This window comes from Dicentrarchus labrax, unplaced genomic scaffold, assembly GCF_905237075.1.
Source record: "Dicentrarchus labrax unplaced genomic scaffold, dlabrax2021, whole genome shotgun sequence".
In the NCBI taxonomy this organism is placed as follows: domain Eukaryota; kingdom Metazoa; phylum Chordata; class Actinopteri; family Moronidae; genus Dicentrarchus; species Dicentrarchus labrax.
Window position 1 is genome coordinate 10365241 of NW_026136710.1, and position 18615 is coordinate 10383855.

Sequence of the window (18615 nt, forward strand, 5' to 3'; positions counted from 1 at the left end):
TAACTCCACTTAAACAACTTAAGGGGCCAGTGTGTAGTGCAATCACTTGCATACAGCTCAGTCTTTGAAGCATGTAGGAGAAATTACAGTGGCCAAGGAAAACGTGAAAGGCCCTATGTAGAGCCAGTATTCAGTTTGTCTGTTCTGAGCTGCTATAGAAACATGGTGGTTTCTGCACTAGCCCTGGACTCCGGGAGAGATGACCCACTCCCTTTGTAGATAAAAACAGCCCATTCTAAGGCAACAAAAACAGAGTTATTATTATGATTATGTTATTATATATTATGATTATACATTAATGAAAAATAATATTATGTATAATTTCTGCCAATAGATCCTCCTTAATGTTACCCACTGGACCGTTAAATTCATCGTAATGTCAAATCAGAAAAAATGGACACAAATGTATACAATACAAAAGGTTCCCCTTTCTCATCCATTGTTACTTATTGGATATATTCCAGAGTCAAAAGTATTCTGTGTGTGCAAGACACAACTTCAAAACATGTACAAGAACGTGCCACCAGAGTTTGTCAAGGATGCCAAAGTACCAGACCACTCCAGGGCTTCCAGTTTTCATTTTTCAAGCAGAGACTGTGCTCACAGTATGAGATTCCCTACCAATTGCGCAGAAAACAACAACATAAGTCAGCGTGTAACAAAAAGGTAAATTGAAATCTGGAAGAAAGAAAGCAACAAAGAACAAATGAAAAAGAAAGACAGAAACGGCAGTGGTCAAAACAACACAATAAAAAAAAACAGCTGCTGCTGCAAACAACACTGTGCTGGGATCAAAACAAGCGGATGGAGCATTTTTAGAGGCACTGGGATTTTTAAGGCCTGAATTGGAATTAAAAGATTAGGCTTTATTGAATTTGTTTGGTCATCATATTTGCTTTAGGTCCCCTCTTTGGCACACTGATGTGAGCATGATTGAAGTAAATCTTAAAAATGAACACACAAGATTACACATGTAATCTCTGATAGGCAAAAGCAACTACATGATGGTGGTGAGTGTGTGTGTGTGTGTGGGGGGGGGCATAACAACAACACCTGTACAAAATAATGTGATCCACATCTGTAAAGCGTGCAATGGTCATTTTCTTTTTGTCCCAGAGGTGTTTATTCAACCCTGTGATCACTGTGGTGTTTGTTGTTGGTGTTCTTGTATTGCACTGCATTATACTGTACAGATGTCCCTGTTATTGTGTCCATCCTCTTTAAATCTAAGAGTCACTCAGGTCACAATAGACCCTCTCACCGCCCCCCTCTACACTCTGCTTGAGACTCTTACAAGGGATTGGTTTTGCATGTCCCCGCCAACTGGCTAAAAGTGTACTGTATCTCAACGCACACATAATACACACATAAGTTATTATATATGTATGTGTGTATCTGTGTGTGTGTGTGTGTGTGTGTGTGTGTGTGTGTGTGTGGCGCGTGGGGGGCTAATATAAAATAAAGCAGCCTATGATTTTGTCAAGTCCCCAAATGTGCAGACTGGCATACTAGGAGGCTGAGGAGTTCAATTCAGTTCAAAGGCAGCCTTCTGCACAAGTACTGTAGCAAGCAATGAGTTGTGTATGCAACGCTCCCTATCGGCAAGGAAAAGCAACAAAAAAAAAAAAAAACCTCTCCTCTACTGTAATGCACAAAAGCGCTATTGGTCAAAACAGATGATGCAGAACTGTTTTTAACACCTTTCTGGTGCTCCTTTACGCATGGCTGCAGATCCGGCAGGACAAAAAGGAGTGCGCACAAGTGTCAAGCTTTCCTCTGACGACGGGGACCTGCTCAAGTGTCTGTGCGTCCTCATCCTCTGCGCAGTGGATACAGATGCACCATCACTATCTGATTGTGCCTTAAATTAGAAACCCGCCCGTTATTTTGCACAATGGTCTGTGTTTTGGAGAGACTGTGCACGACACCAACGGTCACCATGAAAGCACCACGGCCACGGCACAAACACAAGCAGGACATTTTCGGGGCAGGAGGGGGTGGTGGTGGGGGGGAACCCTGGATCTCTCAGTCCTGTCCCGTAATTCCGGTAGCCAATCCAAAGGTGTCGATTTTTTTTTTCGGGGGGTGGTGGGTTGGTGGGGGACACATACACACACACTCAAGCTTTGCGGCTTGAGCTGCGTGCATTAAGCGTCTACACCTACACAACAGATCTCTCTCCCGCTTTGTGTGCCTGACGCGACGTGCTCGCTCACAAAGTTTTGGCCATTACATCATAGTTTTAAAATAGCCAAGTCGGTTCAGAGAAATTACATTTTACGCACAGTGACATCAGCTGCCGGTCAAATGATGCAGTCGCTTATATCTGCTGCCCGACTCCTCACCTTAGATCTTATGATCACAAGCCGCACAAATCATCATTCTCATACGAGAAAATAAGAGGGAAAAATCATTCGTAAAAAATAAAATCACATTGCGGCGATTTTCTCTCTGCAAGGTGGCCAACTTAAATGTGATCAAAATCTTCAGTGACCCTATGGTTGCACTACCTAAAATATCCGCTGAGCATTACATCATTGTCTAGTCTGATAGATGAACTCATTTTCAACTCGCTGAAACTGCATGTTGCTTTGTTAGATACACTACATGACACTGGGATAAAATATTGCACATATGCATGTTTAGTTCTCATTTTCCAATTAAACTCGCTTTGGAGTTTCACTAATAAAAAAAGGAGTTGGGTTGACAATTGAAGGTGGGGGGGGAGGATGTGTAGACTATCCTACCTGCAATTACTGTGGGTGATCGTTGACCTCCCTCCGGTTTGATCCACATCTCCAGAGTGAAATTTCCTCTGGGTATCTCCACGCCGGGCTTCAGCCGGAGCTGATCTCCTCTGCCGGTAAAATAGACAGCTTTCCCGCGGTCTGGAGAGTTTTCCTCCGCCTGTGAGGAGCGCCGACGCTGGCGAAGCACCCGTCGCTCCAAGCCGGGCAAAGACCGTTTGCCCCGGGGCAGACGTGTGGCACAAGCCCCTGGGATGGTGGCTTTCGCCTCCCTAATGCGCACCAACTCCCTCTTGGATCTCCCCTTTCTCCGGACTGTCCCGCACTCTGATCCAAAACACAAGATGAGAATCACCAGGCAAGACACCCAGGGAGATGTCCAAAGTTTCATTTTTCGGGAGAGGAAATGGCAAAAAAATATTTAAAATAAGAGAAAAAAATAATAAAAGAAACAACGGAATAACTAGAAAAAAAAAATGTATGTCCACAATGTTCTCCTCTTTGGAATCTTCTCGAGTTTTTCCTTCTCTCTTTTTTTTTTTTTTTTTTTTTTTTACAGCGGTAGAATGTCAAACCGTAGAAACTGTCTAAATAAACCCATAAAGCTATGCTGTTTTTCCCTCTTTATAATGCTAAGCCACGACCCCCTCTCTTAAGCAAAACTACTCTGGAGACATTCAGGGGACACAGGAATATTTGATTCATGTATGTGTTCCACGGTGCCTTTTCAATGGGTCCCATTTAGCCAAAGGGATGACTAATAAGTAATCAATCAAGAGGGGGGTCCGGCCGATGCCCCCCTCATCCCCTTTGGACGGTAGGAGTTACTCGCAGAAATCCACAGTTGTCCGCCAAGCTCTTGTCACACCTTTTTGTTGTTTTCCTTATCCTACCCGTAAAACAGCATAAGAAATGGCACATGTTAAATTCCAAAGAAAAGTGACAACAAACCGACCTCTCATATTTATTACAGGAAACAAGAGGTGAATTTGTGATCAAAAAAATTGGAATCCAAACTTCCCTTTTTTTTTGCCTGTGTGCCTGCACAAAAGTTGAAATGCACTATAATATCTGGTGAGGCGAATGAGAGAAAGAGGGACAGAGAGCTGCAGAAGTAAGCATCGCGGTCCTCATTGATTGCCTGAAGCAGATACACTTCGAGGAGTCGGAGCTCGTCGTCCGCTTTAGAGGCAGTTTCTCTCTAAGTCTTTTTAAGAACAACTCATGTTTCAAATGTTCCGGGGCTGTGTGTGTCTGTATGTGTGTCTGTGTGTGTGTGTCTGTGTGTGCGTGTCTGTGTGTGCGTGTGTTTTTTTTTCTCTCTCTCAAAGTGGGAAGTCACACAGGTAGGCAACTCTCACTGACGGTAATTCTCTCTATGGCACACAGTGATAGGATGGTGTTTACGGAGTTTGAAAGGCGTATATGTATCCCTCTAGCGGTTACAATTTAAACAATCCAACACTTCCACCGAGTCCACAACACAGGAACATAACCAGGCAGCCTGAGAACATGTAAGAATCATTAGAATCCCCGTTGTTCTTTGTTGAAATCCACTCTGAAAGCTGTGCGTTAAAGTTTTCTTTATTTCCATCCATTCCCCAAAGTCAGAGATTATGGCACTGGCAATTTATATACCTTAAAGCTTAGTTAAATGAATAGAGTAGACTAGACTACTCCTCTGTGTAAATGTTAAAAAGATACAAAAAATATAATATAAAGATTGTTCAAAATATGCTTTACAGATCAAAGCTTTTATTTTGTAATGTAAAAAAAAAAAAAATAATATTATCGCCAAATGAATATATATTTATATATCCATCTAAATGAATATATATATATATATATATATGCTTCAAAATGTATTTAAAAAAGTGTTTTATGCAATATAAACTACTATTAGGCTACTCACAGACCTTTAGGAAAGTCCTCCATTTTAACTTTGGTAAAGTATTATGTATTCTATAAAGGTAGACCTAACTGTCCCATCAAAGTCATGTTTCCCATTAATGTCTTTTCAAAATAAAGTAAGCAGTAAATCACAGTGGCAATGGGAGAACAATGACAAAGACATTCTTTTCCTTCTTTCCTTAACTTAATTTGATGGATCACATTGTCCTTTTCTTATTTCAGTTTAAAAGCCGTAGTTTGGTGTTTTTTAATCACAAAGTGGCAATTAGTGCACTTATGTTTGTATTTTCCGCCTGTGAAATAAATTCATCCGGTCAACTCAATTTACAAACTGAGTTTATTCCAATTAGATATACACACAATGATTTTTGTCAAAAGGGGTTTGAAAAAAAAAAAAAGATGCAAGGGATTTGTACTCTTCAGGTTGACTCACATATCCTGATGTTTACTGACCCGTCACTTTAGATGGATGTGAGTTTCAAAACCACACTCTCGACTATGGTTTATAAGCCTTTGAGACCAGTGACGAAGCCCTCATAAGACTGAGCTGCTGAGTGAAATGAAAACGATCCTTTGGTCAGTGTTACTGTTAGTCAGAGATTATTTTGACACGGAGAAGACAGTGACTCTACCTTTAATGGCTTTCCATAGAGTGTCAGTGTTTCCTCTCACATGGTTGTTTGTTGTAAATGTGTGTTTAGACAGCCAAAACTTGCCACCTACCATAAAGAGAAGAGAGAACAAACATTAAATATTTGCTTTCTTTTTCATATGGTGTTGCGACTTTGGGCCACATATTTTCCTTTTGTGTCTCGAGCGGGGGGGTTGGAATGACATATTGAAAGGTGTTTGACCTTGGAAGTTGCTGGGAACGGAGTTTCACATGGACCACACATTTAAATGTTGTCAAAGGAGACGGTGGATATCTTTGTGTCCAAACCCTCATGTGACAGGTTGTTAACACACACTCTCCTTTCAGATTTTGTTATGTGGCAACACTTCGATCTCTTTGAAAGACTTTTTATTTGGGTCCTTGTCTCAAAAACCCCCTGATTCAGATAAGATTGCTTTCTTTTGATGCACACTTTAAGGGTAAAATGCATGCTTTTTTTTCAATGGCCCAAATATTTTCATTCATTTTACAATTTATGTAAAATGCATGGATGTAAGTTAGTGTTGCAATATACTGAAAGTTGAAATTTTCATAAAACGTACTTGATATCAGAAGTAACACTGAAGTAAAATGGAAATGCGAATCCACTAAGGTGCCAAAGTATCATGACAGAAGGTGAAAGACTTCTCCAGTCCTGTAATTACATTCTTCACCTAAGATCAGACTGTCACTCTCTTTCTCTGTAAGGGAACATTAGTGCTGAAGATAGAAAAGATGACCTAATGTCTTAAAGTCAGCATCCGTTCAGCTTGGTAGGTACACTGTGTGCAGACTGAAGGAGGGGGGGAAAAACCCCTCTGAAACACTCTCACATAAGGGTTATGCACCATCACTCCGTTATGCAAGGAGATTGAGTTGAATTGTTTTACACTCACCACCCAACGCCTCAGGGCACGAACCAATCAACATGCACAAAGTTCGAATTGTGTGCCTCCGTACCATTTCCCAGTATAAGCGTGCCACCGTATCTATTATTTTCGAAACGGGCTGATTCCCAGTCATTCCTGGATTTGATGGTCCAGGAAGACAACATCCCATCTTAACCCAATGACCTGTGATGGTTCATGTCACTACAAATCCCACTGCAAATCTGAGTCAGTCTGTAAAGCAGAACCCGCTGCTTTGCTTCAGAGGGGCAGGATGTTGGGATCAATCAGGGGTAAACAGTGAATAAAACACCACTGGATGAACACAAACCTTCTTTTCTTTGTTTGTTCTTTATAGCCCTTTTGAAAATGCAAGAAACTACCAATTACTCACACTATTTGGTCTTTTTGTCACGCAGTCATCTCTAATGTCCAAATCCCAAAAATCCAAACGTCAACTCTTAGATGTAAAATGAAAACCATTTGGTATCGGCAGATCTTTGCCCATATTTACTATATACAGTATTTACACAGTAAACTGCAGTTAGGTTGAGCAAGGACAGTTATGACGTTAAATGACACTGTTAGGATTATCCATATTCAATATCTGAACGCATGCAAACATTTTTTGGGCATTTTTTCTGTTGCCACTCACTTTTGACCCAGAGACATTACATCTGTGCTCTCTAAAAGTAGCAGCTTGGTGAGATGAGTAAAATGTGAGCACATTTTATGACACAGAGCTCAGTAATTCAATTTAGTTTTCATCAACTACTACATGTTAAGAAAAGAAACTATGTTAACTTTATGTCTAATGACATGTAGATCATAAGCATCCTCAAATTTTATCTCAACCTCCACTATGCTCCCATAGTGATCCATGCAGCCATTGCTGTCTCCCTATCACTTCTGTTTAGAGAAAAGTGGTTGCAGTATTGTACAATAATCCCACTACGTCATCTGAGTGACTGTGGAGCAGTGCGAGTCAAGTATGAAAAAAACATTGTCCTATAATCCATTAATGCACCCAGCTTAATCTGTGACTGTGGCTGTTCTAAAGTGCAAACCTAAATGCTTTTGCCTTTTTTTTTTTTTTTTTTTGCTTTTTTTGGTGGATGATCTGGAGAGTAAAATGATATGTCAACAATGTCAACACGTTAAAGAATAATGCAGATTATGTTTACAGTAAATATGGGGGGAATTTTCGGTGCTTTAGAGATTTGAAAGCAAAATAAAAGCAGTAGTGACAATAGAATTCCATAATAGTGGCCAGAACCTTGTAAGGCGGTGGCTCTTTCTAAATATAATGCCGTTACAGAATACCCATTAAAGCCGTTAAGAGTATAATCCTGTGCTACCTACAAACTCATACCAGGTCGAATTTTCCATGAAAACTGTCACGCAGGCATTTTCTGGTAAAAAAAAAAAAAAAAAAGAAAGAAAGAAACCACTTCCCAACATGTGCTAACTGAGATGGAGGTGTTGTTTGTTACTTTTAAACAGAATTTCGCAAAGATTACAGAGAATGTATATATTCCCATAAATCGGGTTTAATCTTTTCTAATGCTTATGACAGCTGTCATTTATATGCGCTTAACATGGAAGGGCAGCCAGTTCAGCTGGACAGTGACATACTATATGTGAACACCGAAAATAGAGACTGTCATTGTGTTATGTTTTGAGAATGAAAACATAATCAGTGTATTGGCAGAATGGTATGTGAAATACTATTCATAACAGGGAGCAGTCAGATTACTGTCTGCTTTAGTGCATAAAATCAATAAAATGTCACATTTTGTTGACGAAAACTGAAATGTCAATTATTCCATCTTATTCCATGTGAATTAGTTAAGTCTATGGTTTTATTTACATTATTCATCACAGCAAATTAAATCATCTTAAGTCAGATAGTAAATCATTCTGGATCCCAGTGAACAGGGAGAAGTTAACTGAAGCACATTGGTTGTGTCCTACTTTTATGTCTGTAATTTAATCATCTCTCCTAAGTGCATTTGTATCACTGTGCTATGATATATTACATTGTAGTTTTTCTATATGTCACCCCCCCCACCCCACTGCCCCAACTTTCCAGTCTGCCCCTTTATCTTCTCTTATCCACGTGCTACATCATTTATTAGTCATAGCTTCCAGCTGTAGAGCAACAGAAAGTAAGAGAAGAGGATGTGACTGTGTTGTAAGGAATATTTCCGTTGACAAACTCCAACTGTGTCTTAGACCAAATGTAGATTTCTCCTAGTTGCTGGCTAAAACAATTTGGGTAAACAACAACATGTTTAAGACAAAAAAACCCCATCACATTTTAGTGTAGAGACTGAAGTCTGATATTATTATAGGTAGCTTCAGGTCATCTTGCAGGCATACACTGGTACATACCACACACAAATCTAAACACCAGTTAAATTTTGGCATCTGGTAGCACTCAAGATCCACTTTCTCAAGTGGCCTAATACACTGGAATGGCTATGTGATTAACCACACAGCACCTGATTCAATTATAATATAATAACTCATGAAGGCTCACCAAGGTAACATATACAGAACCATTTCATACACACTTTCCAGCCAGAATAAAACCATACCCACTAAGACAGAGGAACATGGACACGACTGAAAATGCAGTGTATTTCTCAAAAGTCTCCAGTCCACACTCGCGCTTTAGATCATAATCTAAATGTTTGCTGTCCACGCTAATGGCGAAAGATCTTTTTCTTCAGTGTATTTCGGGTTAAATGTTGGTTGACACACGATTGCATGATACTATACCACCAGCATCTGGTAAGCTGTGTGGTTGAATGGGTAGATTTATTTGACAAACTCAGCTGCTGATGCACTTCGCTTAGCCTTAGCTGACAAAGCTCACTGCTACTGCGGCTTACTTTCTTTGCATTTATGAAGTACATAAACGCATAAGAGGTTTGGAGGTGGTAAAAAGTTGGCCTCTCTCTATTAAAGGCAAATGGAAGTGCACTGGCCATGTTTTTGAAAGCTTCAGCACATAAAAATCTTACTTAATTTATCCATCCTCACTGTAATGCAAGATTTTCAAATGTATACGCTTTGGAGAGCCAAAACACAAATTATCGATAAATTTTGCAGCCAACCTTTAGAATCACAGTGCTTGACTGTTTCTACCTCAACTTTAACACAGAGACAATGCAATAGATTTCACTAAGTAAGACAAGTTTATTGCCTCTCAGTTGGAAGCATGGCCTGATAACATAGACTATTCAGTACAATAATTAAACACTAAATTGTTTCTTTTCATGCCAAAATGTCTGCACTGTTCACACTCTTTGAGCAGATCAAAAAAGTAGAATGATAAATGAAGTAGTTTAAGAGGAATACTGAGTCACTAACTCTGAAAGTTGAAACTAAATATTTCAGTTGGACACTTCAGGAAATACAGAACCGAGAACATCACATCATTGTCTACATATGTAAATGTGCATGAGGAGTGTGTTCCTCATCATCTTCACATCCTGGATTTTAGCCGCTGTTGTGAGCTGTGTGGTAAACAATAACCCATTATGGGTGCCCAACAGCAACCAGGGCTTGCCCTTGGTTTAACTCTACTGCCTGTGGGGAAGAATTATATGTGCAGGGGAGCAGAGTACGGCACAGTCAGCACACCACCGCTTGCCACCACTACTGCCCCTCCGTCTAGACGTTAGAGCACGTCCATATGGAGATGGTTAAAAAGCTCATTAGCCGGCCTACTTGAAATACAGTTGCAGTGACGCTTGTCCATAAAAACACAAAGTAGAGTGGTTTCTGCAGTGGTATTAACCAGGTTGAAGCATCAAGCCCCCAGGACTGACAACAATTTGGCGCAGGCCTCCAGTTCACCAAACGATGGCTGAAACTGCATGCTTTCCAAGAAAGGAATAAGGAAAGAAATTATTTCTTGGAAGAGTTCTGGACCTTTTTGCTTGAGGTAGTCTGATCCATCTGGGTGAGGAAGAGTGGAAAAATGTCTGGTAAGGTGAATGGGATATGGCCCATTGGAAGAAAAATGGCTTGGTCTTATTAAAAACATTTAGGGTGACCAAAAGATTGCTTTAGGGCAAAGAAAGATTTGAGGAAGAGAGTGCATAGACCAAATCCAACAGTCATTCTCAGTTTGTCACTACTGAATTTTCAGCGTTACTTTCACACATTGAACTCATTGAACTGAAACTCAAACCCTACTTCCTTTACTTGCAAGAAGTTCCTTGAATAAAATAAACTGTATATTGTGTAGGCGTTCACGTTGTAAAATACACCCATAAAAATGATTATTTATGGTATATATGACCCTTTTTGACATTTGGAGAGCTATAGATTTAAGCACCCCATGCCCTTTCAACACCCACCGTTCAGTCAAATAGATGTCTACACAGGGTTGATTTAGCCTAATTAGGGAACCTGATACCATGGGAAAATTGTACTTAACTGTGCATAAAGGAAAGTATTTTTTCCCATTAGATTTGCATGAAAAATTGCAGCCCTTGAAGATTTAACAACACTTTGTTTTTTTTACATTAATAGTAAGTGAAAGCATGTACAAAACACAGTAGAAGGAGTTTTTAACTGGTCAAGAAACAGTTTCCTACATAAACAAACATTATAAATATAAAAACATAGACATCAGTGAGAGGACTACTTTCTATATAGTAATTCTTGGCGCCTGTCACTGGGTCACATTCTCATGAATCAGACGAAAACAAAGTGGAAACACTGTTGCTTTTGTCCACAGTGGCCGCCAGAATGAACAAAAAAGGAAAGTTCTTTGTAGGGGCTTTAATTAAATAATTTAAATAATATAGTAACTTTTTTTTTTTACAGAAACAATTGATCAAATGAGTACATGCACTGTGAAAACGACATCGTAGTGACAAACAAAAATTAACATTGTTGTACGGCCCACTAAAGAAGCTCTGGTAAACTTACTGTATTCTACCTTCCCAGCACCAAAAGACAAAAAGACAATGTTAGCAACTAGCTTCTGGAGCAGAGTTTAAGAGCCAGATACTTCCCTTAAGAGTTGGTGGAGAGGAAAATAGAGCTAAAAGGAGGGTGAACATTCCACAGATCAACACAGACCCCAAATAAATGCTTATCTTGCCCTGTGTCTGCTTTATATATTAGCTAATAGATTCCCTATATCTACTTTAGGTGATACTATGTCAATATTAAACTTACAGCATGTTACAATGCCCCCAGATAGCCACAAAATCAATCTGTTAACCAAATGTACTTAACATGGTCTTATTACTCCCAAACCAAAACCAAAAAAGCAGCAATTCTGATGTTATTATTATTTTTGAACACAAAGGTCAGTGACTGATCTGGACATTAATGGCCGGATCTGGAGATAATGGTCACAAGAATGTTCGTTAAAAAGGAAAAAATTATTTTGTGTCAAAATGTGAGATGATTTCCAACAATCAACAAGCTTAATCAAATTACCACATACACTTGCACACTGACTGCATGAAGCTCCACAGAGGCCAATAAGGGATGAATCAAATTTGACAGCAGTGACCACAGAGCAGCAGTAACACTGTTAAGCACTAAGGAGAGAAAACCTCAAACATCACAGATGAAAGACATAGATAACTCTCACTACAGTTTAACTGGTTTCAAACTGGGGGTAATGCTGCTGCAGAGCTTGCCTCAGCATAATTTGTTTCATCCAAACAAAACACTTGCAGTGTGGAAGCCAGCAGGTCTCCACACCCTACAACGTGACCTCAGAGACCACTGGATGTCCCACTGTTTTGCTGGCCAGCTTGCAATTTTAAGTACAAGAACTAAACATGACTATTAACCATAAGCTACCGACCTGTAGATGCAAGAATGACTAAAACTAAATCGAGGGCTGTCAAAAGCTGGACGAGCCCTTCACAAGTACAACAAAGTCAACATTCTCTCAAGTATCCTTTTGAGCACATATCAAAGCATTGCACCTATTAACATTTTCCCTTTATTAATACAACCAAGCCTTATTGCTCAATATCTTTGAGGTTGTGTGTTTCATTGGCAGGGCATGTTTACACTCATCTGAACAATAAAAGAAAAGCTATGCGACAAATGCTCATAAAGCATCAGATCCATAGATTGGCGCCAGTGTCGTGGCTCTGCACTTGTACTGTACTGTACTGCGTTTGAGTGGATTGCACATGGCTAGTGGAGGTGTGTTTTACCTGTAAGCAGAAATGGAAATAGCCGCACAGAGAAGGTGGGCGCCTGTGTTGAGGCAGTTTAGGCCATTGTGCTTCACGGAACGAAAGAAGTGGATTCTCTGTGTACATAGCTTTAAAACCAAGGTACAAATACCTCAGAGTATTCAAAGAGTTCTAGTCCTTAGGCAAGTATAACCAAGAGAAAAATGGCAGGAATGTCTAGAATGTGGTTGGTAAACAACGTTGACAAAATGCAGTGGACTTTGTAAAGGTCATATATATCTTATGCTTTTTAAGTGTGTCGTAAATAATCAAAGTGATTTGCGTAAACAACGTTGTGGTTTTTGTAGACACACTGTTGTTGCATAAGATGTAATGTATATTTTACTCTGGCAAGGGAAAGGAAACATAATGCGTTTAGTGAGATGGTAAAGTCAGTAAGCAGAAAAACACATGCTGCAGCATAAGTAAACAATGCATAATGCTACGCTGAGATGAGCAAACAATGGACACGTGCTGATTTGCACTCAACAATGCAATGCCGCACCTTAATGTGTCTGGGCCAAACAATGCAAAAGCCGATTATGCAAATTGGGGTTATCGAGGGCACTGCAATGTAACAATGGCACCAAGTTGATTGCGCTGGGCTGTGTGTGTGCGAGTATACGTACCCATCCCCTTGGGTTTCTTTTTTTCCCCACAGATGCCCTTCCCAAAACCCCCTATCCCATGGTCTCTGTTCTGAGGCCTCATTATAGGCGCTGCTGTCAATCAGAAGGTCATGGGTCATGTCAGAGGATCAGCCTGATCAATACCCCCCGGCCTGATCAATCAACTCGTCTTTTCGTTTCCACCAATGAGATACCAGCTTCCGTCAAAACAAAGAAGTGAGAGGAAAAAGGATGCCAGAAAGAATTAGGAGGAGTAAGAAAAAGGAGAACGTAAACAAGCCCGCCTCGCTGAACAGATCCCAGAAGCTTCTTTTTTTTTCTCAGTTTAGAATGACATTGTCAAGGACTAGGACATTGATGAGCAGTGTGCGTCATCATGATGCACCTGTAATGCCCTTGGGTCCCTCTGTGTTTGCTCCAGATCTGAGGCTCCTTGTGGGAGATTTAGATCTGTGGCTGCATAGTGATCGGTTCCTTATGGCAGTAACACATACACACACACACACACACACACACACACACACACACACACACACACACACACACACACACACACACACACACACACGTAAGCACTGGTCATCTTTGTCTTTTTTTAGTGGTAGCAATAATTTTTAACAAAAGGTTAATATATGCAGGAGCAGCCATTCATCTCAAATCCTTACAGTGCAAAAACCCTGCTTTTTACAAAATAACTCAAACAATTAAGCTTTACGATTACAAACGCATACCTCCATTTAATTATAAATCACCTCATTTCAAATATCCAGATTACAAGACACAGGCAGCCTCTCCACATTTCCTTTTAGCAGTTGCAGAGTTAAGGAAATTGAAATGATCCATTAGCTTTGATTATCAAACAGGCTTAATAAATGGGTCATTTTTCAGTATCCTCTCAAATTAAAATTGCCCAGTGTGTATTTTCAATTGAGTGTCTGCTTCTGTGCCAAGGAATTATTCTCCCTAAGGAATCATTCCAGCCACCAAGTAGTTACAAATCATGGAAATGAGATGATGGAATATAGAATAGAAAGGCACTTGATGCTAAATCATTAAAAATGTACTTTCTTTACCTCAGCTCCAGAGTGACGCCTCACATGACATTAGTTGGCGGAGAGCCAAGCATAAAGAGCGAGCTGGTCTGTACTGGTTTGTGGTAAAAGATAATTATTTAAAACTAAGGGCAATATCCTAATAACACAGTCATGACATGCAGCAATAAAACAGATTTAAAAGGTTTGTAATACAATTTGAATGCTCTAAAATCAGGTGGAACAGTATACTTAAGTGATGACACTTGGACTGCCAGACGAAGGAAGTCACTCGCAAAACTACTTTCACTTCACTGCTGTATTACATTTAGCTTGGCTTAGCACAAACACTGGAAGCAGGGGGAAACAATTAGCCTGCAGCTAGCACTGTCCAAAGGTAAAAGATAAAAATAAAAATCTACCAGCCGTGACCTCTAAAGGGACGGTGACTATTTCTTTGCTGGGGGCAGTGACTTCTTTGACTCGTCGCTGCACTCGTTGCTGCACAGAAATAGTCTGCTACTAACTGTCAAAAAAAGTAATTTTTACACTTTGTGCATATTTAATAAAGAGATATAACATATCAATTAGTGAGGTTTTGGGTGTGCTGTTTTTTTTCCTTTGGAGTCGTTATAGCTGCACCCCTCTGCTTCCAGTCTTTATGCTAAGCTAAGCTAAAAGACTACTGGCTCCAGCTTCATATTTAACAGACAGACCTAACTCTCGGCATGAGAACGAATAAGTGTATTTCCCAAAATGTTGACATATTCCATTAAAAGAAAAACGCTTTCACAGACCTGAATGATGCTATTTTTTCAAATCTATAATTCACTGATCAAAAGAGAGAACTAGTTTACAAATACTGCAAAATCAGCATGCTCTTTTGCATTATTGTATAACAATTACATGCTGTGGGGAATAGATTTCTAAACTAGGGAGGAGGGAGATGAAATGGAAGAACAAACAGGTCATGAACTGATTTAAATTCACAATGTTACAAGTACATGGTATATGTTTTAGCTTAGTGAGCTGTCGACACAGCCCAGGGGACCCTGCCTGACAACTCATTTGCAGGGAAAGAAGTTTGAAAGGTGTAGCAGAAGGTGAACTGATTGAGCTGAAAACTGTGCAGACACTAAAGAGTAGACAAAACAGTGGAGTGAGAAAAAAAAGGCATCAAAAGGAACATATTGTATAACAAGCCAAGACAGAGGAGTTGATTACTTTCAACTTCTGACATTTTGTAATATTTTTCCAGCCAAATAACACAATTGTATTGGTATGTGCAATGTTACTTGTCAAGCCTAAAGGTTCTCTTGGTGCAAATGATTCGTAGAATACAGAAATTATGTCAATGAAAAAAAAAAAAACTTAACAAAAGGCAGAGTCATGTCGGGAACATAACCACAGATAGGCCCTGGCAATACAATGGTTGTAAAGACTAGCGTCAGCAATCCTGAATATGGCAGTCTAACAAAAGGGCAATTACGTCTTTGCACAAAACAAATTGGCCTGTTTCACTAAACCCCAAAATATATGGGTTTCATTGTAAGGGTCTAAAATTCAGGTTGGATGCTCTGTCCTCCTCTTGTCATTGTCTTCAGCTGTCTGAAATTGCATGGTGAGACTGGATGTGCTCCCCAGATCATGACAACGATTAATAAATAATAACGGTGAGATCAGGGGGACATCATTGAAGGGCTATTTATATCCACAGAGCAAATTTAACCTTGACCTCCTTTTTCACAGTGACCATACTTGCCTTTCTTCAGCCAAGAGTCAAACATCATATTTTCACACTTCAGCGTCATCTCATAACTCTGACATAGATATGAAATATTCAAATGCTTCTCTGCCGACTGTAATAGGCAGTGAAATTCCTCATCACAAGCCTTGCAGACTGTGTGTTCTTTCTTTCAGGGAAGATGTTGCCAGCACCTGTACATTATGAGGGGGTACAAAAACACCTGGACACTGTTTGTCAGTGTTACATCATTATTGTATCATATGTGGCTTTGGGCAGAACCCAGAAACTCTGAGAGGTAAATGAGAAGCCAATGTGTCAATCTTTTTGGCTTATGTGAGAAAGACTTTAATCTGAGTGAGTGTATGATGTGCGTGCATGTATATATGGGCAGGTGTGCAGAGGGAGCAGAGCAGGCAGGCGAATAGACAGGCACACTGGGTGCCTGTGAGGTCAGGGGCTAGGTGGAGTGTTAGCTGGAACGACACCTGACAGCAACTGGGTGGATGTGCCCTGGCAGTTCTGTACATTCATGTCACTACTGATAAAAGTCAGCACCTGCTGAGCAGGAGAAACTACAGTGCCGGTGCCACCGGGTCCTCCATACAGGACAGGGAGAGGAGGATGAGAACACTTCCTTCCGCCTGTCCTTCCCTGTCCCTCCAGTGCTCACTGAGCATACAAGTCGGGACAGCTGTGATGGCCATTGGTTGGGCAGGGGTGAAGGTGCCAACCTTGTCAATGACAGAGGTGGGAGCAGAGCTGCGTGGCACCGCCTGATTAGGGCTTGGAAAACGAAACCTGGATGCCTCTCTTTTGGTTGTGTAACAGCCAAGGGCAAAGGGAAGTTTACAGAACTTCCTCTGTTACTGTAAATGTAGCTGGATGGCTACATGTGTCTCACTGGGTAAAGCAAAACACTGCAGCTGCAGGGGCTACAATTGGTCAGCGCTAACCAACAGAACACTGACAAAAACTGTTGAAGTGTAGTAGTGCAGATGGTCAACATGAAGCGTAAATGATATAGGTACAGTGCTGCATAATAGCTGATTGATTCATGGCTTTGAAATTGACTCTGCCTGTTTTTCTTGTGTTTTCATGTTTTCTTGCTGTTAGGGGACTTTTTCAGGTGCTCTGGATTTCACTCATTGTCCCCGAACATGCAATCCTCACCTCCCTTTCTTAATTGTGGAAGTGGGGCTGGACTCCTGTTTGACTCCTGCTATAATTAATACTGTTTAAACCCATTAAACACAGCAATAGAAGCCAAAATTCAAAATTGTTTTAAGATTATTGGATGGGCTTCTGGCTGTCTTTGTCTCACCTGGGTTACCTGGAGCTTGTTTCCAGTTATCAAAAGCTACACACGTGCGATATAATGCAGTGTAAAATCACCTTAAGTTACACCGTTTGTTGTCAAATCTATGTTAACTTCTGAAGCCTTAGTTTGTAATGTTGCTATAATGGATTGCATCTGGGTGACGCTTTCCTTTTGTCCACTCTGTAGCTGATAAAAAGCCAGATACTGCCACCTAGTGTTCACATACTGGTACACAGAGGGAACCCTCTTTACATTCAGCTGCTGCTGCATTTCTCACTCCCAATGCAGTCAAAGCCCAAGTTCATCATTTTAGAACTTGAACAATGACACCCAGTAAAGAAAGAAAAAAATAAACTTCTTCTGCTAACATTATATATTGTGTGGATGTATGCTGATTGCAAAGCAGACTCACATACTGAGAAAGAGCTGATCTGAAACTTTCCCTTAACCCAGAACAAAATGGAAGGAATTGTCCGTTTCCAATGGGCGGGTTGTTTTCTCCACATTTTGCTTTTTCTAAATGACTGAAAAAAAAAAAAAGGAGGGCCAGCTCACAAACACTTGCGAGCTGTAAGCAAAAACAAACTTAGCATGTCATTGTAGTAACAGCTTGTGGAAAAACCATCACCTTCAGCAGTGGGGTGTGGAGGAAGGTAAGAGTTTGTATTGTGTGTGTGTGTGTGTGTGTGTGTGTGTGTGTGTGTGTGTGTGTGCGTTTGTAGTGGGTGAGGAGGGTTGGTGGTGGGGCAAACTTGGATGCATGTGCTGCAAATTAAGCTTTTGGTAAGCAGCCCTCGTGTCGGGAGCAGCCGAGGAGACAAGTGTGGGTTTTTCTGCATGGCTGCAGACTGCTGCACCTTGGGGGGGGGGGGCTTACTGACCTGGGTGCAAGAGGGAGAAAGACATCAGGGCTGCGATGAACACTTGCTCACTCTCTCTCTCTCCCACTCATTTCTTTCTCACTCCTTCACCCTATCCGCAGCCCCTGGAGAACCCTTGCACGCACCTCTAAGCAGCCTCTGTATATTCACTCCCCATGTGCGAGTCTTCAATCGCTCTGCCCTCATACAGGGCCTCTTTCCCCTCTACATGTGTTTTGAGGCCCTCCGTCTTTCCCCTCTCAGCCACTGTGGAAAGCTCTGCTTCATTTCTCTCTGGGTGGGAGTCCTCATTCATACTGAAAATAAGCAACCGACCTCCTTCTACAGGAAGATTGTCAAATATTTTCTTAGGTTCTTTTGATTCATAAATACAGAAGCCGGTTTTCTAAAACTGTTTACGTCACCCCTTGACTGAAAAAGAAACTAATTCAAATGAAATGCGTGCAAAGGGAGTTTAAAGCTTTTTTAGTTTCAGTCTAACCCTTGAATACACACTCATACAGGGATAAAACTAGACTTTTTTTGGCATTAAAATACTTCCCAGGTCCTTTAACATCCTTTTCTCCCTCAACACATACACAGAAG

The 18615-nt window shown here is 40.6% G+C and overlaps 1 protein-coding gene across 1 annotated transcript in view; it reads right to left on the bottom strand.

The window, feature by feature from the left end:
• Positions 1 to 4341, bottom strand: part of pappaa (pregnancy-associated plasma protein A, pappalysin 1a) — an 89729-nt gene extending 85388 nt beyond the window's left edge. The window contains 1 exon segment of the mRNA XM_051413179.1: positions 2748 to 4341. Within this exon segment, the coding sequence (XP_051269139.1) occupies positions 2748 to 3138 (391 nt within the window). The 5' untranslated portion in view covers positions 3139 to 4341.
• Positions 4342 to 18615: the final 14274 nt, after the last annotated feature.